Source organism: Oncorhynchus masou, chromosome 24, assembly GCF_036934945.1.
Source record: "Oncorhynchus masou masou isolate Uvic2021 chromosome 24, UVic_Omas_1.1, whole genome shotgun sequence".
Classification (NCBI taxonomy): Eukaryota; Metazoa; Chordata; class Actinopteri; order Salmoniformes; family Salmonidae; genus Oncorhynchus; species Oncorhynchus masou.
In genome coordinates this window covers 56694306-56709308 of record NC_088235.1, presented here as the reverse complement: position 1 = coordinate 56709308, position 15003 = coordinate 56694306, and the positions used below count along the sequence as shown (strand labels likewise).

The window sequence follows — 15003 nt, the reverse complement described above, 5'->3', positions numbered from 1 at the left end:
AGAACACAGCAGCAGCACAGCCCCAAACCCCCTCCTACCCCTTTCTGAAATTATAGATAACGCCGTCCTGCCACCTGTCTGCAGTGAGGAAGGTATTTTCTGTCTGTCACTTCTCATCCTACCATGCCGTGGTTGATTACGGGACTTTTGTTGTGCCGCAATTGATTTTTTTGCGCACGGCACACGTCTAAAGTAACCGCAAGTGACATGAATGTAAACGGACTTGCTCTGGCCCAAGTACAAGAGAGAGACTGTCGAAGAGGCAAGGTATCAAGGCAGGAACCCCGGTGTGGAATATGATTAAAGGACATAGGGGCCATGTCATTACTGAATAGAGGTTTACTGCCAGATACATGTGTACTCGTTCATCCAAGTGGGAGGATATTTGCATGATGTGCCAACAGGGTGTTTGTTTCATGCCTTTTATTCTTTTGATGTGTAGTGAACCATTTTGAAAGTGTTTAAACCTTCTCTCCAGCAGTCCCAGTAGGTATTGACATTAATAACTGTGTTGCGTCTCTCCCTGGCAGACACCTTTGAGATGGTCTCGGAGGACGATGACGGGAAGCTGGTGTTCAAGGTGAACTACCACTACATGTCTCAGGTGAAGAACGCCAGCGACGCCAATAGCGCTGCCCGCGCCCGCCGCCTGGCACAGGAGGCCGTCACGCTCTCCACCTCGCTGCCCCTCTCCTCCTCCTCCAGCGTCTTTGTCCGCTGCGACGAAGAGCGACTGGACATCATGAAGGTACAGACGTATACTGCCCTGTCCTCTACGGTCCTCTGTGCTGTACCCTTTACACTCAGTCACACGTCCCGTTCTCTTAGGACTATCTTACACCTACAGTAATCAATCCACTTGATTTGATACTGTACATACCTTTCAGCATGTCTTTTACAAGCCCAAACCACCGAGCCTATCATTTCCCCTCCCTGTTTTATACATGCAGTACCAGCCACTCACATTTTACGTAATCATCTATAGAAGTGATATCTGTTCAATGGTATTCAAGATGTTTATGAAATGCCTTTACCGGAGACCCCATCTGTCTGATTCAGAGATGATGGCCAGCTGATGATGATGATTGTAAAAGTGAGCAGGGTGTTTCCAGGACTGTTCCAGTCAAATGGATGCCGTCTGGGGCACTAAAACAGCAGGACTTGCGCTACTTGCGGTTGTTGCAGCAGGGGGGTGGTTGGGTTTGGTCTTTTGGGGACTCTGCTTCTGGTCTTGATAGCCTATGGCTTCGCATTCCAATGCCGTCATTGAAAGTCTAACTCATTTTCCAATGACGTTTAATACATGGCCCTGACCCCTTTTCTGATTAATGGCAAAGTCTCATTTGGTAAATGTCAAAACCCTCGTCTGCTAAGGTTCTATTTCTGCCGAGAACACAACTTTTTCCTTAGCAGCACAAGAACGGGCCACAAGTTGATAGAGGCTGGAGGACGTGGTGGGACATTGTGGATGTCTAGTGACCCATCTGGGGTTGTTGCCCCCCTCATTTCAAGTGTCCCCAGAGAGCTCCTGTCCTACTGGCATAGTTAAAAAAAAAAAAAAAGTTAAATAAATAAAAAATACTGCCATAAACAGTGTATCATTCTTTCACCGGGAGCGGTAGCATCAAGCTATCTTAGTAGACATTATTAGCAAAACCACTTGCTCCAGTTTTCCCACCTACTTCTCTGGGAAGCGCACTAAAAGTGTCTGAATGTTAATGTCGAAATATACTTACCGCCTGAGTGACACTTGGTGCCCTCAAGCTATCTTGCGAGCGCTCTGCTGGTTTGGATAGGCATGCTACTCCTCACACCTGACGCTGCTGAGACAGGGGTCAGTCAGTCGGTGTTTGACTCTCACCCTCCCCACACATTCTCTCCCTCTCTCACATACACCAACTACCTACCTACGGTGTGTCCACGTCCTCTTTACCGTCACACGTCTTCTCGTATCTTCCTACCTCTCTTTCCCCGGATCAGTGATTCTTTGATTTTTTTTTATTTATTACTATTCTGTGTCTTGTTTCTGTTCCACGCTGCCTTCTTCACTCTGTCTCTACTCCTCCTCCCCCATCAGCAAGCTGCTCTCTTCAGCTGGCAGCGTGGCCAGCTCTCCCCCTCCTCCCCTCCCCATTCTCTTCTTATCTTCAGCTGGCAGTGTGGCCAGCTCTCCCCCCTCCTCCCCTCCCCATTCTCTCCTCCTCTACAGCTGGGAAAGCTAACCTCCCTGAAACTTCACTCAGACACCTTGTTTGTTGATGCAAGAACACAGGACACTCCCAGGATCTCCCCCTCTCCCCCTTCAGGGATGAAAGGGGATATTCACCGTTTTGATCTCACAATATGACAGCTGTGTAGAGCCAGCCGCACCCCCTAACCAGCCATAAGCCTACTCTGCTGCTTCTCTCCGTCCGTTCCCATCTCCCATCGTTTTTTAAATGTTATTTAGCCGTGATGGTGATCTTGGGGTGTGCAAACAATGATGGGGTTTTGTTATGGATATGTAGATATATTTTAATTTGGCCTGTAAGGACTAGCAGGCCAGCCTGACTGGGCTTCACTGTGGTGCAGCCTCGGAGTGCCACTGCCAGAGACAAAACGGAGCACAGGGACGGTCATGCTTGTGCCTTAACGTCACTGAAAGCCTTGCGTTTCTAGCCAAACCCCATTCTATCGCAAATTGGCGCATAATTTGCGTATTTTTATAAACCATGTTGCGGGCCTTTTTAAACTACTCGTGGGCCGTACGTTTTTGGTTTGGTAACAAACGACCTTGTTTTGTCATGTTACCTGGCTAGCTAGCTAACATGGTACCCTTTGGCTATGCACACATTTGGATTGCACAGGAAAAACAGAAAAGGGATACAGCGCCTACTCTAAGAGATGCTTATGCCTACTCAATGTAATCCATTCTAAGGTAAATCTGAAGGGGGGGGGAAATCCATCTGATGTTCCTTAAATTCTGTTTGGTGTCTAACTTTTGGGAGCAGTGTGTGGGAGAGGGATGAAGTGTGTGTGTGTGTGGGAGAGAGAGTAACGCTTCGAACACACCGACAGCATCCATTGCGCAAAATAGTACGCGGCATCATCTGGATATGTGTGCAACAAAAGTTCAACGTTCACCTTCTGCTACCATTTCTGTCAAGCCGTCGACGTGTACAGTTTTACTCCTACGTTTGATAAATCCAACGTATGCACCACACTGAATGCACTGCAACTGCCTCTGCAAGGCAAACGCAGCCTTTTCATTGGAAGGATGTGTAAAGTTGTCTGAAGAGTAGGATAAAGAAGGTTTCATATAAAACCTGGTGTCCATTTTGTTGATACCTGCCTACAGACAGAAACTAAAACAAGAAGCTCCCACGCTGAGGTCTGTCCAACGCTGGTCCGACCAATCTGATTCCATACTCCAAGACTGCTTCCATCACGTGGACTGGGATATGTTTCGTATTGCGTCAGACAACAACATTGACGAATACGCTGATTCGGTGTGCCAAGATGTTGTTCCCATAGCAACGATTAAAACATTCCCAAACCAGAAACCGTGGATTGATGGCAGCATTCGCGTGAAACTGACTGGTAACATGACCGAATACAAACAGTGTAGCTATTCCCTCCGCAAGGCAATCAAACAAGCTAAGCGTGAGTATAGAGACAAAGTAGAATCTCAATTCAACGGCTCAGACACAAGAGGTATGTGGCAGGGTCTACAGTCAATCACGGATTACAAAAAGAAAACCAGCCCCGTCACGGACCAGGATGTCTTGCTCCCAGGCAGACTAAATAACTTTTTTGCCCGCTTTGAGGACAATACAGTGCCACTGACACGGCCTGCAACGAAAACATGCGGACTCTCCTTCACTGTAGCCGAGGTGAGTAAAACATTTAAACGTGTTAACCCTCGCAAGGCTGCAGGCCAAGGCCAAGGCCAAGACTGCATCCCCAGCCGCGCCCTCAGAGCATGCGCAGACCATCTGGCTGGTGTGTTTACGGACATATTCAATCAATCCCTATCCCAGTCTGCTGTTGCCACATGCTTCAAGAGGGCCACCATTGTTCCTGTTCCCAAGAAAGCTAAGGTAACTGAGCTAAACGACTACCGCCCTGTAGCACTCACTTCCGTCATCATGAAGTGCTTTGAGAGACCAGTCAAGGACCATATCACCTCCACCCTACCTGACACCCTAGACCCACTCCAATTTGCTTACCGCCCAAATAGGTCTACAGACGATGCAATCTCAACCACACTGCACACTGCCCTAACCCATCTGGACAAGAGTAATGAATACATATGTGAGAATGCTGTTCATCAACTACAGCTCGGCATTTAACACCATAGTACCCTCCAAGCTCGCATTCAAGCTCGAGACCCTGGGTACTGGACTTCCTGATGGGCCGCCCCCAGGTGGTGAGGGTAGGCAACAACATCTCCACCCCGCTGATCCTCAACACTGGGGCCCCACAAGGGTGCGTCCTGAGCCCTCTCTTGTACTCCCTGTTCACCCACGACTGCGTGGCCACACACGCCTCCAACTCAATCATCAAGTTTGCGGACGACACAACAGTGGTAGACTTGATTACCAACAACAACGAGACGGCCGACAGGGAGGAGGTGAGGGCCCTCGGAGTGTGGTGTCAGGAAAATAACCTCGTCAAAATAACCCCGTCAAAATAACCAACGTCAACAAAATTAAGGAGATGATTGTGGACTTCAGGAAACAGCAGAGGGAACACCCCCCTATCCACATCGATGGACCAGTAGTGGAGAGGGTAATAAGTTTTAAGTTCCTCAAAATACACATCACAGACAAACTGAATTGGTCCACCCACACAGACAGCATCGTGAAGAAGGCGCAGCAGCGCCTCTTCAACCTCAGGAGGCTGAAGAAATTCGGCTTGTCACCAAAAGCACTCACAAACTTCTACAGATGCACAATCGAGAGCATCCTGGCGGGCTATATCACCGCCTGGTTCGGCAACTGCTCCGCCCACAACCGTAAGGCTCTCCAGAGGGTAGTGAGGTCTGCACAACGCATCACCGGGGGCGAACTACCTGCCCTCCAGGACACCTACACCACCCGATGTTACAGGAAGGCCATAAAGATCATCAAGGACAACAACCACCCGAGCCACTGTCTGTTCACCCCACTATCATCCAGAAGGCGAGGACCGAGAGACTGAAAAACAGCTTCTATCTCAAGGCCATCAGACTAGGGGATAATCTAAAATTCCAAAAATGGCATGGGGCCCTCATTTGATTTTATGAGTCACTCAGATGGCATAAGAACATTACATAATCCATGGCAAAATGTGTAGAATTGCAGTAAGTTATCTTTAAAACAGCTAAATTGTCTCTGCGGCCTCTACAGTTTGCGGTCGGAGGCTGCTCCGTTGGCCACTGCCACCCCCACACTAACTTTGCTACCGCTGCTATAAAAAAAATCCTTCGGGAAACTCTGAAGCGTGAAGTTAAATTCAACGTGTTTTATTGAGTAGAGGTGTGAATATCAGGGTCAGGGTATTGTGCAAAAAGTATACAAAATGGGAACAGGCGTCCTGGGGGACGGGGCAAACCCTGATGTATCGCGATACTACTCAGTATTGTGAGACTTGGCCTGGTATCACGCCATTAGCACAATCTTGGTGTTGTGACAACCTCATTACAGTTTTCTAGCAGTTTACACAGATTTTCTGCGTGTTTCTGTGCATATAATATTTTTGAGGCCCTCACCAGTTTGCATCCCTGGCCCTTCCTCCTTGGTCTAGATAGTGTCTCTCTGAGCTTGGCCCCCACAGAAACTCCGAAAGGGTTTTTTGTTTTAAAAAGCCAGAGCCAAATGCTCTTGAAACAAGGTCTCGGTGCAGTGGGTTTCAGATCAGATTAGCCCTCCGCTGTCAGGGCCTTCTGCGAGCGGCTAATGCAGTAAATCACAGCCCCCCCATTCGGGCATGCCATCCTTGAGTCTGAATACCTGTGACTAGCTAATAACCCGCTACTCAGCGCGTGTGAGCAAAGAACAGAGCAGAGTGGGGAGTGCGGTCTCCCTACCCACGAGGTTTTCCCCTGTATCGATCAGACCGAGCCACTTATACAGACAAAAGGTCTTTTAGTTCCTGGTCACTGAAAGCACAAGGGTATTCCTGCAGAATAACCAAGATCCCTTTCCCTTATTTGATCCTTTTTGGGACCTTCCCAAGCCTGTTTGTCTGTCTGCCGTTTCTTTTATTTTTCACTTCCTGTGGTCTCCTTGATTGATTAGCTAGTGTGGAAATGAATTGGATTTCTATAATAGCCATGAGATATTCAGACACAAAATGCTGTCCTTTTGTGTCAGCCACCTCTAGTGGTAATGGGTTTGTTGAAGAAAAAGGGGGGTAGTGAACTGTCATTAACCCCTTGTGGTCTGTGTGTTGCAGGTTCTCATCACTGGCCCGGCAGACACGCCGTACGCCAATGGCTGCTTTGAGTTTGACGTGTACTTCCCCCAGGACTACCCCAACTCCCCGCCCCTGGTCAACCTGGAGACCACCGGGGGACACAGCGTGCGCTTTAACCCAAACCTATACAACGACGGGAAAGTGAGTCCCATACAGTTACTCAGGGTTAGGGGGTTGGTGAGGAATTGGGTCAACTGCCTAGCTTTTAATCAACAGTTTAAATGTTGGGGGTTTGGTGAAAAATGTTTACCGTCCCTTCAACTTTTGGCTTTTCACGAAAAGATGTCAAATTTAAGTGTATATTCAGCACCAGTCTGTCCAGCGTGATTTTTTTGTGGCACCATCAACCTGTTAACCTCACAGCTTGGAGTGGAGAGAGCGAGAGCTTGATTTGAGTATCCTTCCCTTCACACTAGTTTATTTTTGGTGTGTTGCCAAAATGAAAAAGAAGCACACTATTCCCCCCCCCCCCTTCTCCCCTGGTGAAAAGCCGTGAAGGTGCTGGAGCCTGCCTCATCTGTTCTTCCTCATTAGGAAGACTCTGACAAGGAACATCTATTTTCATAATGGAAGGAGACAGCTGCTCTAAGAATTACTGTGGGCTTTCTACAGCAGAGGTAGCACTCTGGTGAGGGGGCCAGGGCAAACTGCTTCTCAGCTTTCCCTCTGATTGAGGGGTGGATGGGTAGGAGGCAGGGCCTGTGGATGTTTACCTGACAGTCATCCTCTTGTCTTCAACCCTTGATCTATTTCTGTCTTCTCCAGGTGTGTTTAAGTATCCTCAACACCTGGCACGGGAGACCAGAGGAGAAGTGGAACCCTCAGACCTCTAGCTTTTTACAGGTGAGACAGAAATCCACTGCACTATACCTCCACCACCCTTTCTTGGGTCTGTGTTTGGTTGTTTCTGCTGTCAAAACCTGAGTCCCTCTCCATCAGTTGTTGATGTTTGATCATCGGCCTGTGTCCGTGACCACAGGGTGTGTATTAATAGGTGGCTGTTTTGACAGATGCCATGAAAGATCCTCCATATTGTAAAGCCATTCATAGAGTTTATGTTGGCGTGTGTGTTGTTTTTAATTTATTTAACCATTATTTAACTAGGCAAGTAAAATTCTTATTTACAATGATGGCCTACCTCAGACGATGCTGGGCCAAATGTGCGCCGCCTTATGGGACTACCAATCACGGCCGGTTGTGTTACAGCCTGGAATTGAACCAGGGTCTGTAGTGACGCCTCTCGCACTGAAATGCAGTGCCTTAGACCGCTGCGCCACTTGGGAGCGCAAGGCAATTCCAGCTCGACACCTATCACTCTGAGCTGGGCTGCTAAAGGGTTTTATCACCAGCTGTATCGTTGACTGTCAGTCTGTAGTCTGTGTCACACTGGTAGAGACCTCGGGGCAAATCTCAAATAACACCCTATTCCCTATATAGTTCACTACTTTTGATTAGTGCACTTGCACTATATGCGAAATGGGGTGACATGATTGTCTGAAGTAGTACACTGTATATGGAATATAGTGTCATTAGAGCAACAGCCCTTGGGGCGGAATGGACAAAAGTACCCGCAAAACACCAGTCTCAACTTCAACAGTGAAGAGGTGACTCCGGGATGCTGGCCTTCTAGGCAGAATTGCAACGAAAGTGACCCCAAACTTTTGAACGATAGTGTATATGGAGCAGAAAAGCTGTAAAAAATAAATAAAAAATAAAGATATTTGTCCTCTGAATGGAGGAGGGAGAGAGTCTGTTTCTGTGGATATTGATCTGGCAACAAGCCTAGCTGGAGTCCTTTAGAAATGGTTCCCTTTTCTAATTCCCTCATTTTCAGGGTTGGAGAGTTCATAGAGATGTCTCCATTGATTATCATTCTAGTTGGTGTCTGCCAGATCAATAATGGAAATAGCAGGCTGAATGGCGACATGGTGGAATCAAGTCAAAATCAGCCGGCCCTGATATTGGTCCTGATATCTAGTTGCGGTGAGCAGGTTGGGGAAGGGTGGGGGCTAGGAGAGGGTAGAAAGGTCACCAGGGTCTGAGTTAGTAGACAGGGTCCCTTGGCAGTCACACAGTATCAATTTCTTCATCTCCACTGATGGTTGAGGAAAGGATTGGGGTAATCTAGATCTATTGTTAGGCGGACAGCTACTTGACCGTCAGGATACATGCTGAGTGTTGTCCAGCTTGGCCTGGCAGACGGGCAGGCAGCCGTCCAGCTAGTGTCTGGCTCTGTGGTTAATATTTGCTGGGCGGTGTGATGGAGCGTGCCGTGTACCCAGTCTCCTTGAGACAGCCCGGGGTATTAATTGAATTGTTAATAAAGATATATTGAAGGAGGGTGAAAAATCATGCTTTTGTCTGACGCTCCCTTAGTGTCCCCCATGCGTTCTGCTGTGTTGCTCATTGTGGTCTCTGCAATGTTCTCACCTATCCCCCTGCTTTTGTCTCCTCCAACTTTTCTTGCTCTCTTACCGCTCTTGCTCCCCCTCCTCTCTCTTTCTCCCCACACACCCCCTGCGGTAACCTTCCTACAAGTGGCTGTATGTGTATTTTGCAATGATCAAAAATATTCCATTGATCCCCCCCTCCCTCTCTCTTCAGGTGCTGGTATCGGTGCAGTCTCTGATCCTGGTGTCGGAGCCCTACTTCAACGAGCCGGGCTACGAGCGCTCACGCGGAACCCCCAGCGGCACGCAGAGCTCCCGCGAGTACGACGGAAACATCCGCCAGGCCTCCGTCAAGTGGGCCATGCTGGAGCAGTTACGCAACCCCTCGCCTTGCTTCAAAGAGGTGAGCGGTTAAATCTCTTTTGTCCCTAACCCCCCCCCCCCCCCCATGCTATCAGGCTATCGTACAGTGGCTCACCCTTTCGTACATACAATTAGGCTACCCCGCAGCTCTCCTGGCACCTCAACCTGGCCCACGCCAGTGTTTAATGGCCCTCAATTCTACTGTAGTATCGTTCTTTGTAATGACAAAGCATTACGCTCACCATGCTCCCTTGTTACAGTAGCAACCAGCCTCTGCACACACAAAACGGTAGATAAAGCACAATAAATTGTCTCCTTTGGGACGATATTAGGACCGTGGCAGATAATAAATTCACTGTTTACTATTTCCCAGGTAGATCATATCGCTCGTTTTTTAATTTCCTCCTGTCCTTGACACGGGCCGTGCAGGCAGATAGCGTGGCAGATAGCGATCAGTCACCAACTCTGCTTAGAGGGAAGGGGGAGGGAGGGGAAGATGGTGCATAGAAAGAGGGCGGGGGTAGTGAGAAGCGTTGGGAGGGGAAGATGGCGGGACAGAGTGAAGCAGAGGGAGGTAGAGAGGGATGGGAAGATGGAGGGACATAGTGAAGCAGAGGGAGGTAGAGAGGAATGGGAAGATGGAGGGACAGAGTGAAGTAGAGGGAGGTAGAGAGGAATGGGAAGATGGAGGGACAGAGTGAAGCAGAGGGAGGTAGAGGGATGGGAAGATGGAGGGACAGAGTGAATCAGAGGGAGGTTTGGAGGTAGAGAGCAGCAGTAAAAGAGAGGAAAGAGGTGTTTCTAGTGAATTACTCCTTGCTGGGGAGGCAGGTGTCAGCGTCTCATACTCCCCTGTGTGGGTGCTGCTGTCTGATGGCGGGAACCAAGGGACCACAGACAGATCGACACCTCTCCAGTTTGGCTCCTAACGTGCTATATCTAATCACTCGCACTGCGAACAGATAGAAGTCAGCCTCCGATATTCCACTCACTCTGTTGCTTCTATCTCCTCTGTCACACTGTAGCTCATGGGAGCTTCATGACACGGCAACAAATAACTTCTTCATAATGCCATTGGCATTGGCTTTGCTTCGTTGTTCACCTGTGTGTGTATGCACGCGTGCACACAGCCAACATCGATTAAAATATTGGATTCTGGTAATGTAGTCCTGGATGAAAACACGGAATTAAATTAAGATCCCAGATGCTTGCTGCTCTGCCAAGCAACCTCTGCTTTGCCAAACAGTAATGTATTTTCCGGTCTCTCTCTACCTGCAATCAGAAAAAAGAGGACGTCTGTCTGTGGGTCTCAACCTGAGCCTCCGGACCAATGTTTTCCTTCAACTAGACATTATTTAGCAGGCCGTCAGACGCTGGTGATTAACCCTGTTAGCTGGCCAGGCTGGGGAGACAGAGTGGGGATGTGGAATTTTGGAAAGCACTGCCATGTCCTTTCTGTCATTTGTATAGAGAGACCGGGAGGGAAGCCAGACTGAAATATTATGGAGGCTAGTGCAGAATCTATTGGCCCTGTGTTACTCCATTTTATAGATCTAGAACCATACCCGTCTCCCCCGAAAAATAGATTTACGGAATTACCTAGAGAAATGCATCAAACCAGGAGAACACATTAACAGAGAAGAATCAGATGTATAGTTTGGGGAGTAGTTCAAGACAATTGGTCTCCATGTTTAAGTTGATCTATTGAGGTAGAGGTACCGTTGAAGTACATTGTGTGTGTGTGTGTGTGTGTGTGTGTTCCAGACACACAGCCAAACCCGTGTCACCAGCTCCCAGTATTATCCCATGCTCTGTGTAGAAGACTGGCGGTTTCTTTTTCGGGTCCCAGGGACAAAATGGTCAGCTGTAGCATGGTAGAGCAGCCGTTGTAATAAAACAGGGTTCTGACATCAGTGGCTCAATATGAAATGGACCTTGGGACCTTGCCTCTACAATACTGCCCGAGTGCCCTCCTGAAATTCAATTAGGCTCATGTGGCACTCCTGAGTTGCCCTTTTCCCGTCTAAGCCCATGGCGGAGACAGACGGAAATACTGTCCGCAAACATTGGCGCGCTCTACTGCCCTACAAAGGCGAAATGTGGAAACGACGAATTTGGTCACAAATCTTTTGATCTGTTGTGATGGCCAGGTATATTGTCTGATTTAATGTTTCTTGACACAAAAAGAAGCCAGTCGATCAGAAAACATCATGAAGTACCAGAAATAGCTTTCTGTCAGATTCTGCAGTTACATTTTTGACTTACTTTGCCTTTGTAGGAAGTATAGCCGTGGCACACGCATACAGTACTATCGTCTCTGTTTTGATGGTGCCCCGAGCTCAGCGTGGTCTCTTTCCGATCTCAGGTGAACCGTGAAAGCGGTGACTCCATAGACATTTATTTTTGTGGCCGGGGGATTATGTGTGAGATTTCCAAAGTTTTTATGCCCTATTTATAGTCTGAGATGGAGAATAAAAAGCAACCTTGAATAATGCAGCAGGAGATTGTCAGGTGGTATTAGGAACAACAGGTCGGCCGCTGAAATATAGTTCCCAGTGTGTGTGAGAGCCGAGGGGTGAGTAGGTTATTAGGGGAGGCGGTGCTGTGGTTGACATCCAAAACCCACCCCTCCAAATCTCAGGAAACGAGTGTTTTCTCTCCTCAGGAGCTGAGCGAGACCGACACCCCTGTCAGGCCACACAGGAATGGAGCTCATTTCCACAGGGCTATCCACTGTTGTGTGGCAAGAGTACCACAGTATGAGTCATAATACCCATGAAACCTAGTGGTCAAACAACGGGTTCCAATCATCTCCACCATTCTTTTTTTCCCATAGGTGATTTTAGAAACACTTCAAATAAGGGCTGTGTTTCGGCCTACCCTGGCGTGACGTTTTCATAACCCCCGTAAATCTCTCTTGGACAAGGTGACTTATCAATATATTCGGCTCGATTTAAATAAAATGATAATGTGGCTATCATGAAGAACTACAAATGCCATGATCTGGTCGAGACTGCTGAATGGAGGCGAAGGTAAGAACCTCTGGATTAACTATATAATGTTAGCTACATTTAGTTTCATTACATTTAGAAATGAATAAATTGGCAATTCTGTGAACTGTCTCCTGAAAGTTTGTTTGAATTGACACACTACCTGGTGCGGCAGGGGAGCCTAGTGGTTAGAGCGTTGGACTAGTAACCGGAAGGTTGCAAGTTCAAATCCCTGAGCTGACAAAGTACAAATTGTCATTCTGCCCCTGAACAGGCAGGTGACCCACTGTTCCTAGGCCGCCATTGAAAATAACAATTTGTTCTTAACTGACTTGCCTAGTTAAATAAAAATAACAAAGGTGTCAGCTAGAGATGTGCAGGGATTTGTAGTCTTGCATGATGTCTACTTTGATTGATGCTAATGATCATTTTCGAAACGGAATATATATTGATTAAATTAATCTTGTCCGAGAGAGATTTACATGGTTATCAAAACACCAGGGTAAGCCTACATGAAAAACCGCGAGAGTAATCCCACATAAAACACAGCCCATATTTTACATTTTTCTATAATCCCCTATGGGAAAAATGAAAAACGATTGGAACCATTTCCCTGTTTGACCGTCTGATTTCATGGCTATTACGACACTTCCACTGTGGGGCTGTATGGTCATGAAAAGGGGTAAGTTATGGAAACCATTAAGAGAGGAGTGTGTTCTTGTCCTGACCTCTACCAACCCTGACCAGGTGTATTATACAGTGTGATTGATTCACGTTTCATGGACCTTCCAGAGCAGATGGAGCTAGCTTCCTTGCGTGTTCATTTTTCATGTAAACAAGAGGAGGATGCATCAGTGGCGGGACCGCGCACACGCACACTGAGAGAGAGCAGCTCGCACACCCTGTCAAGGAAATGAGTCATTGTGTTGAGCACACTCCATTACGGTGCATTATTGATGAGTTTTAACAAGACACCTCTGCCCAGTGGGACCTATCGAGGCTGGGGCGTTGACTCCTCTCCTCTCTCTGTGTAACTTGCTAACCCAGCACAGCCTGGTTGAGAATACTGCTTTGTAGTCTAGCTGGAGGAGAGATAAGGCTCCTGTGTTGGGTTTCGTGACTGAGAGATGGGGAGAGGAAGCTTGCCCGGTTTTGGACACACACACCGAGCAGGGAAAGCCAAGAGTGGAGGAGCGATGTGCCACAGCCACCGGGGTTTCCATGGCTACGCTGGGAAGGAAATTGATTATTGCCCTAATCTCCCTCCCATGGCCGAATTCTGTGGCAGCGACTGCTTGCCTCTGCAGATGGGAAGCGTGTCAGTCAAAAGTGACGAATGGGGGCTTTTAAAATGTCACTGTTTAGTCACCAGGATCTGTGTGACTGAGTAGGACCTTGTCTTTGGCAACAGGGAGGGATTCCACAAGCGTGCCACTGAGCGTTTCCTCATCTCTGTCAGGATGACGCGGTGTCCGGGGCGATGGTTGACAATGCTGACATGAACACAAACACATCGCTGGACTCGTTGCGCCTATGTCAGCGTAAATAAACCTGAGCTGTCTTTCCATCCAGAGGCCAAGCCATGCCATCTGCCGTGCCGCCTTTGCCCATTTGGGAAAGGAGGCCATCGTTCCCTTCTGCTGTGCCCACCCCCGCCCCCCTACTGGTACATGAATTACTGCTGGTAGATGCTCACCTAGAATGAATGGGGAGGGGGGTTCGAGACTAGGTTTGAGACCACCTCCCTAGCAGTTGACTATGGAGCAGATTTTAGTTCTTCTAATGCTTATATACTGAACAAAAACATATAATTTGTCTGCAGTTGAGGCCAGCTGGACGTACTGCCAAATTCTCTAAAATGACGTTGGAGGAGGCTTGTGGTAGAGAAATGAACATTCAATTATCTGGCAACCGCTCTGGTGGACATTGTTGTGGTCAACATGCCAATTGCACGCTCCCACAAAACTTGAGACATCTGTGGCATTGTGTTGTATTACAAAACTTCACATTTTAAAGTCGCCATTTATTGTACACAGCACAAGGTTCATCTGTGTAAATCATCCTGTTTAATCAGCGTCTTGATATGCCGCACCTGACAGGTTATCTTGGCAAAGGTGAAATGCTCACTAACAGGGATGTAAACAAATTTGTGCACAACAGTTTAGCGAAATAAGCTTTTTGTGCGTATGGAAAGTTTCTGGGATTGTTTTTTCAGCTCATGAAATATGGTGCCTACATGTTGCGTTTTATTTTTGTTCAGTATAGATTGTCTTACCCATACCTTCTTTGGTACTTTAAATGACGCTGAATATAATACAGCTAATTAGCCAGGAAGTCATTGTGGATAGGTGCGTATTAGCAGCAAATTAGCAATTACCTTATCTTATATGCACTCCTAATTTGGTAAGATTTCATTGATTGGAAAGGTGAAAGCAATACAATACATGCGTAGTGTTCACCAATCCAGTCACATAAGATCAGTGATCAATAGCAAGTAAGAAATGAAGTGAGGATGCATTTTTAAGGTAACGTTACTTGAATGAAGCCCAACTATTGACTTACCCCATAATCTTCTGCCTGAAGTAGTGATTTTCACCCCTCCAGAGGTTCCTGTTCTCTACTCGGTATGAACACTGAGAGGGGAGGCTGAAGTTGAGGCTCGACGTGAGTGGGAGTATTTACGATGCTGTAGTCAGTGTAGCTGACCTGAGCTCGCAGGGGAGCAGACCTGGGGCTGAGTGAGCATACAGCAGACGGGATGAAAAAATCAATTTGAATGGCCACAGCATGATTCATACTCACCCTTGACCGCTGTGTGTGTG

General features: G+C 47.6%; 1 protein-coding gene across 17 annotated transcripts in view; it reads left to right on the top strand.

Moving 5' to 3' along the window:
- The window catches only part of LOC135512358 (baculoviral IAP repeat-containing protein 6-like), a 146985-nt gene that overhangs the window by 125850 nt on the left and 6132 nt on the right, over window positions 1–15003 (top strand). For all 17 annotated transcript variants that reach the window (XM_064934336.1, XM_064934335.1, XM_064934321.1 and 14 more), the window contains 4 exons: window positions 531–748; window positions 6418–6579; window positions 7204–7281; window positions 9043–9231. In XM_064934336.1, coding sequence (XP_064790408.1) covers window positions 531–748; window positions 6418–6579; window positions 7204–7281; window positions 9043–9231 — 647 coding nt within the window. The remainder of the gene's footprint in view (window positions 1–530; window positions 749–6417; window positions 6580–7203; window positions 7282–9042; window positions 9232–15003) is intronic.